The sequence below is a fragment of the Amyelois transitella genome, chromosome 2 (assembly GCF_032362555.1).
Source record: "Amyelois transitella isolate CPQ chromosome 2, ilAmyTran1.1, whole genome shotgun sequence".
In the NCBI taxonomy this organism is placed as follows: domain Eukaryota; kingdom Metazoa; phylum Arthropoda; class Insecta; order Lepidoptera; family Pyralidae; genus Amyelois; species Amyelois transitella.
In genome coordinates this window covers 6,323,744-6,342,925 of record NC_083505.1, presented here as the reverse complement: position 1 = coordinate 6,342,925, position 19,182 = coordinate 6,323,744, and the positions used below count along the sequence as shown (strand labels likewise).

Here is a 19,182-nt window from a genome sequence, read left to right as displayed (position 1 = left end):
GACAATATTTGTGTTTTGCGAGGTGGCTCCGTCATCTTGACGTTCATATTTTCCTGCGTAGCGTACGGACACGTCGACTCCCTGCAGACGCAAGCGCAGACTGACTGAATTGTCTAACTCTTATTACACTATTCGTTTTAAGACAAAGAGAGTCTTAATATCGACTAGGTAGTCTAATAGCGGCATTGGTCTTAACTATTATTTAAATATATTAATGAAAAATAATATTAGTAATATTTATTCTGCTACCTATTATAACGAACACCTCTACTCTTTGGCATAAGTTGTTAAAAAAAAGTAAGTTGTAGTAATTTAAAATTTAATTTGTTTTACTTTGAGGTAAATACATTTAATTAGAAATAATTTGAGTGAGAAAGGTACCTACTAACCATCAGAATCATTATTTGTACAAAATGTCCCAAGATAATCGTTAGTTGAAGATAATTTTTTTTACGAAAACCGGTTTTATTCCTCGCAAAGTACAAGTTTTTTTCTGTTTATTTATAATGGGAACCCTAGTGAAAAGAAAACGTGTCTGCTTCTGAATCTTTCCCTTGCTTACTTTCACCTGTTTTTTTACATCTTTGGCGCCTCCTGATTTTTCTACATCCACAATTAACTAATGTCTTTCAATAACGAGGTTTCAAAGTCCACTGATAAAGATGTAAGTTTACAAAATCTTGGTTCTTTAAATAATCAATGCTTTTTGACTGTTTGAAGAAATATGGACTTGCAAACATTTTTTTTAAATATACTCATGTACCTACTTACATAAATTGTATGTCAAGAAGAACCTACCTCATAAGTTTGGTACATACCCACTCACTCGACATTTATGATATTGGTGTATACAAAATCAGTTCTGTAGTTTAGCTGTTAGATATGTAAACATTTGCCTATCCACACTAATAATGAAGAGAAAATATTTGTGGTCTTGTATGTTTGGAACAAATAAACTCAAAAACTAGTGAACCAATTGCAAAACTTCTTTTGAAATTGGTTCACTAGTTTTACATCTTCTTCTTTCGTTTAGACAGGTTAATCAATATAATATAAAGTAATTTGAAAGAAAAAAATCTTCTGAGAACCAATTCCAGTGTGTGCTGGTCACAGATTGATTATATGTATACAATGTTCTACAAAAACTATCTAGATTACTAGTGTGTAATACAAAATATCTAACTTCAAATAATTAAGTAACTATGAGGTATGTTAGTATGTATGTATTATAGTGAATTTGCAAGTTAGACTGACTAAGCATTACTGGCTAAGAGTAGGTACAAGCTTGATACTTGTTTACCTGCCTGCTTGCATGAAGAGTAAGCAGAGATAGTTACAAGTGCTGGGATGTAGTCTGTTATTATTTTTATTTGGTAATTTAATATTAATATTTGTAATTTCTATCATAAAGCCATACAGCTAAACATGGCCTATCAGTCTTTTTAAGACTGTTGGCTGTCTAGCCCGCAAGGAATATGGACGTGATTATAAGTATGTGTGTATGTACATAATAAAGGTATAATTCAATGCTATGGGTATGCAATAACAACAAAATGCTGAAAGAACTAGACTTTAACTTTGCATGCTCGAACAATAGTATTTTATTATCTTGGGGCAATCCTTTAAATAGATACATCTCTTTCAATATGACACGTTAAAACATGATACACGTAAGTCAGTTGTTCAGTTGATACTTTGGTAATGTTTTTATTGTTTTTACATAATAATTGCTATGGAGACTACTTTCTTGCTTCATACTTTTTAGTGCCTTTTAGTGGTCTGGTTTTAGTTTTTAAACATTTTTTTTAACAAGAGTTTGTGTAGATATGTATAATGACATTAATGTTTACAGAATATGTTGCGGGGAATAATTAAAACAGTGGTATGTATTACTTATTATCTTGTTAAATATTAAATTTTGAGAATTTAATGTATATTAAAGATAAAGTTGAATGCCTGTTAACTTACTCAAATTTTGTAAATTTCTAGGGTGGACCCAAGAACATATTTTTAGAGCCATATGTTGGTAAGTTGCATCTGACCTGCAACTATGCGTCAATTAAAGCTCCTAAACAGGATTTGCCAAGGTTACCTGTACCAAATCTAAGGGATACTCTTCAAAAATATTTGAAATCAATTAAGCCTCATTTAACTGACCAAGAATTTGTAGTTACTGAAAATCTTGTAAAAGCTTTTGGTTCTGAAGATGGTGTGGGACCAAAATTACAAGTAAGAGAATATTTTGTTATGTAATTTTAATAAAGTGTTTTAAAAAACAATCGATTTATGTTATTATTAGTTGTTGCCTATGGCTTTGCTCACAGACATATTGTTGTTTAACGCAAATTTTACCTAACCAGATTTTTTCCTGGAGGAAAGGTATAAGGTATTTGATTATTTTCCTCCTAGCATGTTCAACTTAGTACTCCTCAAGGCTTTTGGCATGCTTTGGATAACTTTTGTTGGCGAATTCGTACGCACATTGAACCGTTTTTCCGCTCCTGTGGGAATTTCTAAAAATCCTATACTTAAGTGTTCACTACACTATCTCAGGAACAAACTTGCAAAATTACGATATTTAAAATTAAAAAGCTTTGCCTGCGGTTTTGCTCAGCACAGTGTTGTTCATAGACAATCCCGCGGGAACATACATTTCTTTCTGGATAGAAGAATCATACCCATTTAATATCCTTCTTAGTTCCTTAGTTAGTAAAATAATTAAACCAATCAAATTAAAAACATCACTCATCAAAATCACCGTAAAAGCATCTGCTAACACTAAAACTAAAATATAAGTAGGTTCATAACTCAGAAAATAGTCGGATACACGCACTGTTCGCATACCTATTTACCTCTGACACTGCATTGTATTCATTCGAACACTGACGCTCCTAGCCGCGGTCAACAGTACCTACCTACTTAAAATAATTCCGAGCGCGTATTTTATTTCACATATATACATAATACTTACATAAAATCACGCCTCTTTCCCGGAGGGGTAGGCAGAGACTACCTCTATCCACTTGCCACGATCTCTGCATACTTCCTTCGCTTCATCCACATTCTCATAACTACATACATAACTCTCTTCATGCAAGCTCGGCGGTTTCGGGTACTTTTGACCTGACCCTTTACCAAGACGTCCTTAATTTGATCAAGATACGTTCGTCTAGTTCTTCCCACTCTGAACTTTCCCTCCACACTCTCCTTGTATATCTGCTTAGTCAACCTGCTTTCATTCTTCCTCTCCACATGACCAAACCATCTTAACATACCCCTTTCTATTCCTGTAACTACATCTTCTTTCACATCACAACATTCCCTTATCACGCTGTTCCTTATCCGGTCACTCAATTTCACACCCATCATACTCCTTAACGCTCTCATTTCCACTGCATTTATTCTGCTTTCGTGCTTCTTTTGCCATACCCAACTTTCACTCCCATACATTAATGTCGGGACCAACACGCCCCTATGCACAGCCAGTCGAGCCTTTTTGGATAGTTTCTGACTGCTCATAAAGGCATGCAAAGTTCCATTCACCATGTTCCCGGCGTTCACTCTCCTTTCAATATCACTATCACACTTGCCATCTGATGTAAACTTTGATCCTAGATGTACAAACTCTTTCACTTGCTCAACTTTTTCTCCTCCAATCAAAATATTACATGCTGTCATTTCTTTCTCCATTTCAAAAACCAGTGTTTTGGTTTTACTTACGTTCAATTTTCATTCCTTTCTCTTTTAAAGCTTCATGCATACAGTTTACCATCTCCTGTAAGTCTTCCGCTGATGACGCCAGTATAACCTGATCGTCGGCATAGAGCAGACATTTGACGAGTAACTCATTCATCCTTAATCCACTTTCAGACTCTTTCAAATCTGTCAAACAACTATCCATAAATAGGTTGAACAGCACATCCTTGCCTAACGCCTTTCTCAATCTTAAACCACTCAGTGTGCGCTCCGTTTATCCTGACACAAGCACTCGCATCCTCATATAAGGATTTCAGTGCTCGTATTAAGAGACTGCTCACCCCATGCATAGAAAGTGCTGACCACAATTCATTCCTATCCACTCTGTCATAGGCCTTTTCCAGATCTACGAATGTGCAATAGACTTTTTGACTCTTGGCCAAAAACTTTTCGGCTATGCACCGCAATGAAAAGATCTGATCAGTACATCGCATTCCCTTTCGAAATCCCGCTTGAGCATCCCATATTTTGTCATCAGTTTCATTCCTGACTCTATTAATCAATACCTTAGCATACAATTTGCCGACGACGCTAAGCAGGCTTACCACGATAATTTTTGCAGTCCAGCTGTGACCCTTTTCCTTTGTAAAGTGGCACGATAACAGCCCTACACCAATTTTTTCGTACTCGGCCGCTTCTCTAACACAAATAGAAAAGGCAGTACAACTGTCTAGCTACTACGCCTTTTCCTGCTCTCGCAGCAGCATCTCGACCGACACTATCATACCCAGCAGCCTTACCCGCTTTCATACTCTTAAGTGCTTCCACAATTTCGAACATTTTAATTTCGCCTTCCATCTCATTCTCTTTTTCTTCGCTATAGCAGAAATCTTTAATTATTTCCTTCCTTTTTTTCAAATAAACTTTAAAAATAGTCCTTCCATGTGGTTCCCGGCACCAATACAAAAAAGAATAGGACCACTCCATCTCTTTCCCATGGATGTCGTAAAAGGCGATTAGGGATAGGCTTACAAACTTGGGATTCTTTTTTTAGGCGATGGGTTAGCAACCTGTCACTATTTGAATCTCAATTCTATCATAAAGCCAAATAGCTGGACGTGGCCATTCAGTCTTTTCAAGACTGTTGGCTCTGTCTACCCCGCAAGGGATATAGACGTGACCATGTGTATGTATGTATGTAGTCCTTCCAAATCTTTAGCACACATTCTCCTTTCACAACGCTACCATCCTGGCATCTAATCTTAGTCAGCTCTCTGATTATAGTTTTTCCTCGGGCTGACCTTACGGATTTCCAGAACATTTTCAGATTCTTAACCTAATCTTTCATTTTTTTATATTCCTTACGTGCTTCATTCACATCTTCATCCATAACTTTTTGCATTCTTAAGTTAGCTTTTGCTTACACCACACACTTACTTTCACAATTCTTGCTTTAAATTCCTTCCATCCATCTTCAATATCCTTCAGTGTATTAATATATTTCTTACGCACATTCCATATCTTGCAAATTTTCTACTTTCACTCTTTCTAAAGCGCTAGTTTGCTTCCTAACCCTGTGCCGCCAGCGATTGAAGATACCCCTTATCCGGGATATCACCAGTAAATGGTCCAAGTCAATGCCAGCACCGCGATATGCACGGGTATCCAGCACTTTGTTCTTCAATCTTTCATCTACAATCACACAGTCTATCATACTTTTTAAAATACCTTCCACTCTTGTGTAGGTGTGGATCTCTTTATGTCGAAACATTGAGTTCGACACAAAAAGATCCCACTCTAGACAAATTTCTAATACACTTCTTCCATTATCATTCACCTTTTCGTCACCAAACGCACCAAGCACCTTTTCATATCCATCACGCTTTACACCCACCCATCCATTAAGATCACCTAGCATAATAATCTTCTCATTTGGCTTGGTAACTTTCAATACTTCTCTTACACTATTCCAGAACTCCTCGTTTTCGCTTTTTTCTGTTGTTGTACCCCCACTAATTGTTGCGAACCCACATCCCACGGTGCATAAACACCTTGAACGAAGATCCGAGTGATTCCAATTTTCAGCCTAATCCATAGCAGGCGAGGGCTGACACACTCATACTCATTCACACATTCAGCCATTCGTGCAGAAAGAATTAGACCGACCCCTTGACAGCCTCGGCTCGTACTGGAAATTCCAGACCAATAAGCCGTGCCGGCCGTGCTGCGTCGCGTCGCATCCTTTCCGCTTTGTTTCATTCACGCACAACACATCCAAACTTCTTTCATCCATCATCTGGCATACTTCCTCAATCTTATCATTCACTCCTCTTACATTCATCGTCGCAAAGCGGCTTTGCGGGGTGCGGACACCATCGCCGCCATTTAGGTAGTTAGCCGCCACTTAGTCGGCTTTTACGACATCCGTGGGAAAGAGATGGTGTGGTCCTATTCTTTTTGTAATGGTGCCGGGAACCACACGGCACCATTACTTATTTTATTTCACAATGTTTCAGAATCCATAAATCCGGAGATCTTGATGATGAAAGAACTTGGATATTAATCCAAGTTAAGTCATTATTACTGACTAATGTCTTTGTGCCGAAATAATGCTCAAAATTCACCTATTTAATTACATTAGGTTTTACGCATAAAATAACATTATAGTATTGATCAGAATTAGATTTTGCTTAAGCGTTTTAATCCACATAAAACGCCATAAGCTTTTCCATCGTACACTGTGCATCCACATTAAACATTTTAAATGTGGATTAAAACGCTTAAGCCCTCAATGTCACTCATAGTCTGTTTTGTATGTAATGCTTTAACTTTAATGTTTTTTTCAGGCTTTACTGGAAAAACGGGCAGAGCACCATCTGAATTGGTTGGAGGATTGGTGGCTGAACACAGCTTACTTGGAGTATAGAGATCCGGTTGTGGTATTCTCTAGTCCTGGTCTAGTGTTCCCATTTCGTAAATTTACTACTCAAACTGATCAGTTGAAATATGCGGCAAAGACTTTGTTAGCTGTTCTTGAGTATAAAGACTTGATTGATAGGTATTATTATCCATTCTTTGATAACAATCTATACTATCTATACTAATATTATAAAGCTGAAGAGTTTGTTTTGTTTGTTTGTTTAAACGCGCTAATCTCAGAAACTACTGAACCGATTTGAATAATTCTTTCACTGTTAGATAGTCTATTTATTGAGGAAGGCTATAGGCTACATTTTATCCCGGATTTCCTACGGGAAACGTCAACAATGCAGGTGAAAGTTGAATGAGTTGGCCATCTGCGAGCTTTCCACGCAACGCTGCGCATACCAACAAAGATATAGTAAAACAATGTACTTAAGATGTGAAGTACTCATTTTTTGCCACAAAAAGGTTTACTTACAATAACCACTTTTGTGTTCAATTTTTAAGATTATTTTTTCATTATAAACATAAGTTATTTTGAAACCAATTTTCTTTAATTCAGTATTAATTCTTGTCCAAATAAATATGTTTATTACTTTCGGCTTTTCATGTAGACTAAAATTGCCATTTACAGTATATAAATCAGACGAATAGGTTTTGAGATATAGCCGTTATAAGCGATTTGCAGCGAAACATTTAATACGGCGAACCAGCGTTCTTTCTAATACGCGTGACCGCCTGACCGAGAAATAAATATGATGCCCAAAATAACTACTTATTCCACGCGGACGAAGTCGCGGGCACAGCTAGTTATTTATATTTCTTAAGTAGCTGTTGCCCGCGACTGCGTTTGCCGTAAAAATTCACTGACAATCTCGATGCATAAAAGCTGATCCCTATTTTGTCCCATAAAGGGGTGGGGGGAAAATTATAATTATGCCAATATTTTTTCAAGTACAAACATAGGTACTTAATTTACTATATTATTATTTGTACTTATTAATGTGTCACTTATTATAAAATTATCAATACATATAATAAAACAGTAAAAAAAATTGTCTTTACATTGAGTATATTTTCAAAAAAAGTAATTTATTACGATGAAGAAATAGTAACCGCGCATGAATTTAAAATTAAAATACCTAGAATAAAAAGTCTGTTTGTTTTGAAACGTTTTTTGTTGTATAGCTCTTATGCTTGGCCAACATATAGGGTATAATTTATTTTGCAATCTGGAACAGCTGATATCAAACCATAACAACTCAGCTTAACTATAGGAAACTAGAGGCCGACCGCGACTTCGTCCGCGTGGAATCAATCCCGCGGGAACTCCGCGATAAAAGCCTATATCTTATTCTGAGTCAATTCAATTCAATTTATTTATTCCATCCTTAATATACAGGTTAGGTTTATAAAATAAAGGTCAGGTCATCGTTTATAAAATAATGGAACAATTAAGGACCCTGTCGGGCGCTGCAATGGGAGAAGGGCTATATATTTACTTATGTCATATATTTTTTAAATTATATTAATAGTTAGGTAATTATAATATTGTCAATTGTTATTTACCTATCCATAATTCGGAGTATGTTTTTTGCCATTACAGTGTAATTTTGTCTTCTAAATATTCATTTATTGTGTAGTATCATTTTTTAGACAATAGTTCTTTAACTTGCTTTAGAAATGCTTTTGTACTCTCTATATTTTTGATGGAATTTGGGAGTTTGTTGTAAATCTTAGTAGACATAACTAGAGGGCTATTAGAATGGAGCTGGAGCCGCGATGTTGGCAGCTGTAACTTGTTATGATGTCTGAATGTATATTTAGATACTTTATCTTTTCTTTTTTTGAAAAATTCTGGAAATTGCCGGACTAATTTACATATTTGTAGTATGTAGATGCATGGTAATGTTAAAATATTATATAGTGGCTTAGAGATTTTATGAAATGGGGTTTGCAACTATCTCTTTGGTATTGGCAATTATTCGTATTAATCTTTTTTGAAGGACAAAGAGTCCGTCCCAATCGGATCCGTTGCCCCACAAAAATGTCCCGTAGCTTAGCCATGAGTAGGCGTACGCGTAGTACGTGACGATTGCTGTTTCGACGTCCGTAGATTTTTTACCTCACAGAGCTCGTACGCGAACTTAGAAAGCTTAGAGCAGAGATTCTGGATATGTGATTTCCAATTTATTTGAATATCTATGTTTATGCCTAATAGAGTAAATTGATTTACCTCCAAGTCCGTTCCATTGAAGTTAATTTCAACTTTTAATGGTGGTTTTTGATATGGGCGGAAGATCAGTAATTTTGTTTTTGCCTAGTTTATTTCCAAATTGTTTGATATTTTTGTAAGGATATCATTAAGGTTTTCATGTAAATTTGTGTTGGGTCTTCAGCTACCTGCATACCAAATTTCATCGTAATCGGTTCATAGAGTATATTTTCCAAATACAAATTTCATCGTAATAGTTTTTGCGTGAAAGAGTAACAAACATCCATACCGACATCCAAACATGCTCACAAACTTTCGCATTTATAATATTAGTAGGATATCGAAATGACGTCTTAACAAAAGTTGTTCAACCTGATGAGCACTTTCTTATAGTGATAAAAAAATTGAAGATCTGGATAATGTGATGTAGAAGCTAAAGGGAACAGCTTCTCTGTAATATGTACGGAAATATGAGTACATTTAATAACCTTAACCTTCGTATTTCCAATAACACGCAAAGTTGCGGGCAACAACTATTATAAAATAAATGCGTTAGGAAAGCGTAACAGACAGAAAGATAATGCTGTCCGATTTTAATGAAATTTCGTATGGAATGAGATCTTTCAAAATCTGTTGGCAAACGGTTGAAAATAAACTAAAGTACTTATTTCTTTTTATCGTCTACTAACTAAACGATTTACCAGTGGGCCTTCTTTCCGTGAGCGTAGTTGCCATGCTGTTCGGAGTGTTCGTGTTGTACATCATTGTTGATGCATTTTGTACTAAAGACTTGTTTATTTACTTAATAGTAACGTTCACGTTTGCCGTGCTGTGTGTCTGCCGTTAAAAAGTTGTGAGAGTTGAAAGTGGTTGTATGTGTGTGTGTGTGGTTTTTTCTGCTATGGTTTTTTGGTTATTGACCCAGATTTTAGTTAAAAATATAAACCACAATCCGAAAGGAGATAATGAGAGTTAACATTTTCACACCTGTCTTATGATGTGTTATTGATGGTACCTAATATAAGTATTAGGCTAAGATAATATTTTTTATAAAATAAATGATCTAAGTACGAAAGAATGAAAGTATAAACTTAAATTTTTATCTTGTTTTGATTTCAGTGAAAAAATTCCTACAGAAATGATGGGTAAGAGTCCATTGGATATGACTCAATATAAAAAGATATTTGGAACTTGCAGAATACCCATAAAAAACCGAGATAAATTGTCTTTCAACGACAGTTACCATGTTTCTGTGTTCCACAAGAATCACGTAAGAAAATTATTGTCATATAATAGATGGGAAGCTCGGTGGTCGATTCTGTAAGGTGCCCGGTTAAAATTAGTGATGCGCAGAAAGGACTATTTTCAAAGTTATGTACATTGCTCTTACAGTAAAGGAAAAATATGGCGAGGAAACGTGCACATTCAGACAACTGGATGTGTTACCATAGATCCAATACGGGTTTTTTTTTTTTTTTTATTTATTTTATTTGTTTCACTTTGGGTTTGTTTTAGCATTAAGTAAAATGGATTATTTGTTTAGCTTCCTGGTTTGTGTGCTATTTGATGCATCTTCAAGCCAGGTTGCCAATGTTCTTGTGATGTGATGACGCAAATGGTTTATGATATTTATATATGAGTTTGTATATTTATATATATATATATTTATGTAATATATGTGTGTATATATATATCATTATTATTTTATTATTATATTATATTATTGTGGTAATCCAATACGGGTTAGGTTTAACTGCAAAACTGCGGAGGTCGGATGGGAGTCGCTTTGTGTAAAAACGTGACTTACCCAATCTAGGATCCATGGTCAAAGGCATACCCCGGGCTCTTCTGCAGAGAAGATACAACCGGGACGAAAGCGAAAATAATAAATGGGGAGCTCAAGATGCTAAATTTGCAGTGACTCACGGGGAGTTATTGGATTGTTAGGTTCTTCAACAAAAATTGTTTGTAAAGCGAGTCTTTTGCCTGTGTTTTCGCCTTTGACGGTGGAAAATTATTAATTATAAATAATATACCTACTTATGGCAATGGTCTTCCTCCTAATGGGATTTCTAGAAAAATATATTGCTTTATTACTACCTATACGACAAAATTAAGCACCTATAGTATGCCCACTGTTTGTATATACATTACATATAGGTACAATTACATATTTCTTTTTACTACACAAAAAAGGTTTAAGTCCCCGGTACTGAACGTATTCATGAGACTCATGAGATCAAAAGTATAAAAAACAACATTTCAAAATCATCCCGAAAAAAGAAGTCGTTAAATAGTGCGACAGTCGGCCGCCATTACGCCAAAGATTATATCACGACATGGCAAGTTTTCTGTCACTTACACATGTGTACAACGCATGCAATACTTCACTTTTTAAATTTAATTAAAAATTAAATATAAAAAAAACGGCAGATTATTTTTTTTTCCTTAATCTTTAGTCTCGTTAACTCCGGTCGGAGAGCGGGAGATTAAGAACCTCGTAATGGAAAATCTCACTATTTGGATGTACTTATTATCAAGGTTTATATTTTAAAACAAAAATCTTGTTTCAGTTTATAATTTGCAGTAAATTGAGTATCTAATTGGCTTATATTAAAATAAAATAATTGTTGTTCCAGATTTTTCGTTTAGATCTCTGGGGAAATGATAAAGTGATCTTGAGTGAGGAACAAATCGTGCAGCAGTTGCAAAAGATCATAGAATTGTCAAAGGAATCCACAGATGTTGCAGTTGGTATACTGACATCAGAAAATAGAGATACCTGGGCGGAAGCTTACAGGCTGCTTTCAAAAGGTAAATGAGCCGTGTGTATGTTTTCTACACACACTGTTGTATAGCAACAAATTCTTTTTTTTATTATTATGTCAAGTGTCATTGACAATGCAAGTTGATTTCAAAGAATTTATCTTTGAGGAGGTATTGGTGTATTTTGACGAAAATTCCCGTCCGAGCACGGATATCAAATCTGTGCATGAAAATTGTGAATTATGCTGGTTTGTACCTACCCCTTATCATTACAATTTCCTAGTTTTGTAATAAAATACGAGATTTACTTTGAACTTATACCTATAAATTATCTGATCAGCCGTCATCTCCATTGACGGCGTACAAATACTAAGAACTGGCGTCAATCATGTAGAGCAACAGAGAATAAAAACTAATAGTAATACGAAAATGTACAGTTTTAGTATTACGAGGAATTTTAAGTTATGAATACAATGATATAATAAAAAAGTGTTTATTTATAAGGCCACCATTGAAAAAGATGAAATAATAATGGTATACACCATTAGTATTTCATCGTTAAGCAGTAAAATTCGAGTGTCTGTAACTACATTAAATATTATTTCAAAAAGCTCATATCACGTCTTCTATCAAGTTTTTTTAGAAAAGAGTAACAAAAACAAAAAAAAATAATTAAATTTTTGTCAGTCTGTCTAGTACCTTGAAACTAATCAACGAGGATTCACAGACTGATAACACAATTAGGAGCGATATCAAAGCTTTGTTTCGTCAAATTTTTTATAATGATCAATGAAGGTAGTTTAACACATCTTATGAAAATAATACAGACAATCTTACAATTTATAGTGCTTTACGGTGAGGGAAAACATCATGAGGAAACCTACACATTCACGCAACTGGATGTGTAACCATGATCGATCCAATACAGGTTCGATTCCCCTGAAAAGGTTGCGGAGGTCAGACGGGAGTCGCTTCGCAAAAACTTGACTCTCCCAATCCAGGATCCATGATCAAAGGCCTACCATGGGCTCCTCTCTAGTGAGGATGCAACCGGGACTAAAGCCTGGAGGAAGATGAATCATACAAGTTATAGTCTGTCTGAAAAATATTTACACATACACAATTTTAAACGTAAAATTGTTTGTTTTTTTTTTAAATTATATAAATCAATATTCGTTTAACATTTGAGATAATGACACATCAAGTGACACGGAATATTGCTAAGGTTTTATGCTTAATTTATGCGGTGATTCAAATATAGAACGCGATGATTAATTTTTATGCCATATTTTTTATGTCGTGTGGTTCCCTACACTTAAGAACAGGATAAGACCAATGTATGTCTTAGCCATTCCTGTCTAAGAGGCGAATAAGGGGATGGCTAAAAACTAAGGATCCTTCTTGTAAATTTATAAAACTTCATAAGAATATTTCAGAAAAAGTGAATAAAGACTCCCTGGCTGATGTGGAAAAAAGTATAGCTGTATTGTGCCTAGACGAACCAGTTGGCTTCTGGAATCATCAAAACAAAGACCAAAAACAAAATGTCGCTGCGGCGCAAACAATTCATGGCGGAGGATCTAAAAGCAATGGCGGTAATCGGTGGTTTGACAAGACAGTACAAGTAAGTAACTTGTTTTGCACTAGTAGATTGTCTTCACAAAGCTACAATAATACCATTTTTATGTTACACCGCAGCGCATGAACCTGCACAAAAGCCTTAAAAAATTGAGTGAAATATTTGAGCGGTTGAGCCTATCCATCCTATTAGAACGCGCCACGAACTGTGTGTGAACTGTCCGCTATTACAGCAAGATAGCAGGAAACAGTTTATTTTTAATTTTAAGTTTAATGCACTTGTAATAAGGTCGGTATTTTATTGAGACGTCAGAAAAACCATTTATCCTTATTATACATCACCAGGAAGATCGATTTTTTATTATTATATTAGGAGTATATTTCAAATTACAACGAAGTCATTAGAATAGTTTTCGAAAACGCGTTTAGATACAGTAAAACCCGTTTAAGACGATTTCACAGGGACTCAACCAAAAACGCGTCTTAAGCGGGAAAGCGTATTATTTGCGATATAGGGAAATAAAAGACGGACCTACTATAAACGTATGGATTAATATTATTTTATAAAATGCCGTGTATCTATCACGTTATTTGAAATAATCACTTATTTTAGTTTGACAAAAACATTATGAGGCATTAGCAATTACAAGATTTTCAACGTAATTTAACTTCTCTCTTCTTGATCATTATCACTTTCAGCCTTTTCTTGTGTGTTATTCACATTCTCAATAAGATCTTCAATTGATTGAATTGTGTACGATGCCACATTATCATCAATGGAAGAATAAACAGGAAAACCCTGCAGTATTACGGGTTCTTCTTCCAACAAGACGTCAACCTCGTTATTTCTGAAATCTGCTGTCTTGAAACAATTTTGAATGGTTTCAGGCTTAGGCCGCTGCCGCAGAGGTTATATGTGTTGGCCGTTAGGATGAGGAATCGTACCTATTAAGCGTTAAAGAATGTATGAAAACATGTCTCAAGTTGCAGGGACTGATACAAAATGGCGTATTATGCGAGAAATCGTATTAAGCGTGGTCGTATTAAACGGGTTCCAATGTATATACAAATATTTCTCGTTTAAAAGTATAGGTTTAACGATTCTTTAAAATCAATTAATCAAACATATTTCAGTTATTTTAATTCAAAATATATTTTCAGTTTATTGTCGGCGCTGACGGTGTGACCGGCCTTACGTATGAACATTCTCCTGCTGAAGGACAACCGATAGCTGTACTAACGGATTACATTATAAATTATATGTATGATATTATTTTCTGTAAAAAGTTTGTTGCTAATATTGTGTCTATGTATTTATTAATGTGAGTTTATTCCTCTTAAAGCGATCAAGAAAAGAAATCGCCGCATGCATCTGCAAGTCCTAAAGAGCCAGTGCAGCTTAAATTCCAAGTGAATGAAGATGTATCTAAAATGATAAAAGTAGCTAAAGAAAATTTGGACAAGTAAGTATGATTGATTTATGTTAAACTATTTTCAATCGAGAAATCATTCGGGAGGTCAACTCGGCTATCTGGTAATCGTGACCTGTCACTTTGCCCCTTAACCAGGTGTGATCCCTCCCTAGCCAACCTGTCAGCACACTCATTTCAGCACCCAAACAAGTCTCACCCTTTTGCTTCCCCCCAATCCATTTAGAGAAGTCTCACAGTCCAAAACCAGCCAGGAAATAATTCTGCTGGATTTGAATACAGCAAGTGCTGCTCGACTACCAGATATAGTGTAGATACATTTATAAGCATCTCCCTTAGTCGCTTTTACGACAGCTATGGCTAAGATGGTGGAAAGGCGCGTGCGCAAGACTGCCGTGTGATTCCTGGCACCAATATAAAAAATAATGGGACAACTCCATCTCTTTCCCATAGATGCCGTAAAAGGCGACAAAGTGATAGAAACTTGGAATTCTTCTTTTAGGCGATAAGCTAGCAACCTGTCACTATTTAAATTTTAAAGTCTTTCAAGATTGCTGGCTCTGCCCACCTTGCAGGGGATATAGACGTGATTATGTTAATGCATGAATGAATGAGTTATAATCAAAATTTTAATTGTTTCAGGTTGGTTCATAACCTTGAGTTGAATTGTTTTACTTATGATAAATACGGTAAAAACTTTATCAAGACTCAAAAGCTCAGCCCTGATAGTTATTTGCAAATGGCTATGCAGTACGCATTCTACAGGTAATAAACGTGCCCGATTGGCTTTTTCTACACTTGCAAATGAGATAAATTATTTTTTTTTCGATTATACTTAAAATAATGCGGAAGAGACGATTAAATCATAACACGGATTTTCTTTGTAAAAGGTTATATAAGACTCCGGGTGCGCATTACGAGTCAGCTGCTACTAGGATGTATATCGGCGGTCGCACTGAGACTATTCGCTCTTGCTCAATCGAGTCGGTAGATTTTGCGAAAACAATGTTAAATTCTCAGAGCACGCCTAAAGAAAAAGTTGCCGCACTTCAAAGAGCTATAAAGGCCCATAAGGATTACACAGTTCAGGTATTTTTGCACAATGAAATAGATAGCCATTTATTGTCGCTGTCTGTCTGTTTCGCTTTCGCGCTTAAACAATTAACTGAAACTGATGTCGATACAGGTTTTATTGCGAAAAAAGGGAGAGAAAGGATTAAAAGAGGGGATGAAAAATTGACAGTAAACTTTTAGAACGAACGAAGTCGCGGGCTAGTAGTATATGAAATTAAAGTCTTAGTATGATTTTAATTGTGCTTTTGCTTTCAATGTTTTGTTTTGAATTATTATTTCAAGTAGGTATTTAATTTTCTTTCAGGCCCTTCAAGGTCTTGGTATTGACAGACATCTTCTAGGATTAAAATTGATTGCTAAAGAAAATAACATCGAAATACCTCAATTGTATACGGATGCAGGATTTACCAAGAGTGCCCACATGAGAATTTCGACAAGCCAAGTAAGACATTAAATACTAGTCTACTCTAAAACATATTTTATTCATAATGAACTGAGGATCTTACATAAAGCATTATTTTACTGACTTCAAGAAAGGGAGAGGTTCTTAATTCGACTGTTTTTCATTTTATTTTAATGTAACCGCATATCTCCGATACGGTAAAAATATAGGATTTAAAAAATTAACATTCAAAAGAGAAGTGCCCAATTGGTTTAATAAAAATTGTCTGTTCATTTTGGAAGATATTCCAGGGAACAACTAAAAAATAAACAGAATAAGCTCTGCAGTAAATATGTAAAAGTGGTGTATATGGCAAAGGCATTAACTCCCAAGAAGAAGAAATGACCATAATACGCATATATCTTTCTCGGTGACTAGTAAATAGAATATCTCACTATCATTAAGCCAAACAGCTGAACGTGGCCTTTCAGTCATTCCAAGACTGTTGGCTCTGTCTACCCCGCAAGGAATATAGACGTGATGATAGGTATGTATGTATGTGACTAGTAAAAATCAGTACAGACATCAACGTATTACTTTTATATGTGAATGACTGTTAAATTTCACACAATATACCTTATTTTTGGCGTCGCGGGCTCCAGATATTGATGCAGGTAGGTTAGGTACAAAACCTACCTACTAATCACTTAACTACGACGTGTTGTATAGTAGGTATTATTTTCAATTATTTTAATGACTTAGGGCACTATAGCGTACCCGAAAGCGGTGGAACTTTGATGTAGAGATACAAAGTCATATGATATAAATAACCCATCGCCTAAAAGAAAAATCTCAAGTTTATCAGCCTTTCCCTTGATTGACTTTAACAATCTGCACGTTAAGAGAAGCAGATGGAACATAGTATATTTTTTCTTCGCTACCAGAACAGTATGGACGCTTGCACTGGATGAATGTGTGCCAATCCAATAGGTAGACTTTTGTTCATATTCGTACATATAATTATTCCAGGTTGCCTGCAAATGCGACGGATTCATGTGTTACGGCCCTCTCGTGGCTAACGGATACGCCACATGCTACAACCCCCGCGACAACGACGTCAACTTCGCAACATCTGCATTTGTCGACAATCCGGACACGGCGTGTAGCAAATATAGAGCGGCGTTAGAGCAATCGCTTCAAGATATGCAGGATGTATTACTTCAAAATACCCAATCTAAATTATAAATTAAAGGACATGAGATAATCTTATATATAAAATTGTCACAATGTTCGTTCCCGTACTCCTCCGAAACGGCTCAACCCATTCTCATGAAATTTTGTGAGCATATTGAGTAGGTCTGAAAATCGGCCAACATCTATTATTCATACCCCTTAGTGATAAAGGTTGTCCACCCTTAACATTTTTTTAACTAGAACTAGTGTGCATGTTTCCAACTCCCGGGTTTGGACCCTGGGATTTTTTAAGTAAGTTATGTTGAAAAGTATTTTATAAAAAAAGGATAACCACAAAGCAATGAAAAACGCGCCCTCACGCGGTAAATCTGAGCTGGTTCTGTGTGATTGTAACATTTTTGGGTAGCTTGGGAATAGATTTTATGCCAAGGGTATTGGAGATTATTACTATAGGGAAAGTTAGACTGAAATCGTATCATTATAAAGGCGTCATTAATACTGAAAAGAAAAGCATTTACACTATGTACCTAATGTAGAGAGGTACGATTTAATTCTCGCGCTGGTTAAGTACCTAGTGGCGAATGAGTACATTATGTAATGTCCCATTGTATAATACTGGTAGTATACATCTGCGGCTCCGCCCGAGAAAATAAAAACAATCCCAGGCGTTTCTGTAAATACTCTCTTAGTTCACCTCTAGCCCACAAACCCACATAGAATCTACATGTTAAACTTCAAGTCTCTAGAATTTATTATTATATTATAGTTATTCAAAAGCCATCGATTTGAACTGTATTTTATCATCAGTCAGTTACAGAAGATCCTATAAGGTTTACTAGCATAGCAATGATATTCGCGTTTAAGTACTTTTTTTAAGCTGCAGTGATAATAATATCGGTAAGCGTTCCATACTTCTATTATGTATTTTCTATTGAATATGTTAGGTATTTAAATGTTTTCTATTGAACATATTGTTGAAATTTACTTATTTGTAATGTAATAGAATTTGATAAAAGTTAATAATTTAAGAGTCCTGTTACATTCAGCTAAGGTTATTTTATCTGCATTAATGTTTACATACATATCTGTCATATATTTATCCCTTATAGGGTAGACAGAGCTAACGGTTACAAGACGGAAGGTTTAGCTGGATGATATTGAATTTGTACACATAAAAAGATATATTCTTTAAATTATATTTATGTTGTGTAATGTGTTGCCAACAGGCTTTTCCGGGAAAACAAATTTTGATGTATTTTATATTTTATTTATGACATAAAAAGCTTCAAATTCAATATTTTATAAGAATGTTTTACGAATCAACTTGCTGCATTGTCTAAATTAAATTCATGTACATTTTTCTTCATCCGTAGCTATGACAAAACACCCATTAATTAAAAGTATTATATGTAGTTACGGGCATATATTTTTACCCCAATCCAATTGTTGTTTTGATTAAATGTTTAACATAATTATTACGTTGTTATTTTTCATTTCGTGTCAACCAAACGTAACGGCCAAGAATTATTATGATCTTAGCTTGATTTCGGAGGCTTTAATTCTGATTACATCTTCACCACTCCGGAGAGGAGCCCGGAGCAGGCATACCTTTGATCCTGGATTGGGTGAATTAAATTTTTACACGAAGCGACTCACATCTGACCTAACTCTTATTGGATCGATCATGGTTACACAGACCTGAATGTGCAGGTTTCCTAACGATACTATTGACGAGGACTACAATATTATTAATAACAAAATTCCATTTTAAAAATTAAAAAACAATAGTGTAATTTACATTTGAATTTGTAATATCGGTGAGGAAATTGAAGCACACGCGAAAATTTTTTATGATAATTTTTCATAACTTTAGTCGAATTTATCTCAAAGAACGATGTTTTGCCTAGCTTGTTTCTATTTATCAA

The 19,182-nt window shown here is 35.3% G+C and overlaps 1 protein-coding gene across 9 annotated transcripts; it reads left to right on the top strand.

Annotated features, from left to right (window-relative positions):
- Positions 1 to 171: 171 nt before the first annotated feature.
- On the top strand, positions 172 to 18,735 carry LOC106143072 (carnitine O-acetyltransferase). Of its 9 annotated transcripts, none has more exons than XM_060946481.1 (13): positions 172 to 297; positions 1,853 to 1,882; positions 1,990 to 2,229; positions 6,543 to 6,754; positions 9,953 to 10,103; positions 11,473 to 11,647; positions 13,036 to 13,223; positions 14,339 to 14,439; positions 14,521 to 14,640; positions 15,250 to 15,372; positions 15,498 to 15,696; positions 15,986 to 16,123; positions 17,093 to 18,735. In XM_060946481.1, exons 2-13 carry the CDS (start codon positions 1,856 to 1,858, stop codon positions 17,306 to 17,308), a joined length of 1,890 nt encoding a protein of 629 aa, XP_060802464.1. In that variant the 5' UTR covers positions 172 to 297; positions 1,853 to 1,855; the 3' UTR covers positions 17,309 to 18,735. The 9 variants fall into 9 exon arrangements, with proteins under 9 accessions (XP_060802464.1, XP_060802468.1, XP_060802470.1 ...); XM_060946485.1 differs by having other exon boundaries at positions 260 to 339; XM_060946487.1 differs by having other exon boundaries at positions 296 to 377.
- The last annotated feature ends 447 nt before the right edge of the window (positions 18,736 to 19,182 follow it).

Coding starts and splice junctions, on each gene's coding strand:
- LOC106143072 (XM_060946469.1), top strand. CDS start 700: ATGCTTTTTGACTGTTTGAAGAAATATGGACTTGCAAACATTTTTTTT. Junction 1,883..1,989: donor GGGGAATAATTAAAACAGTG/GTATGTATTACT, acceptor GTAAATTTCTAG/GGTGGACCCAAGAACATATT. Junction 15,697..15,985: donor ATAAGGATTACACAGTTCAG/GTATTTTTGCAC, acceptor ATTTTCTTTCAG/GCCCTTCAAGGTCTTGGTAT.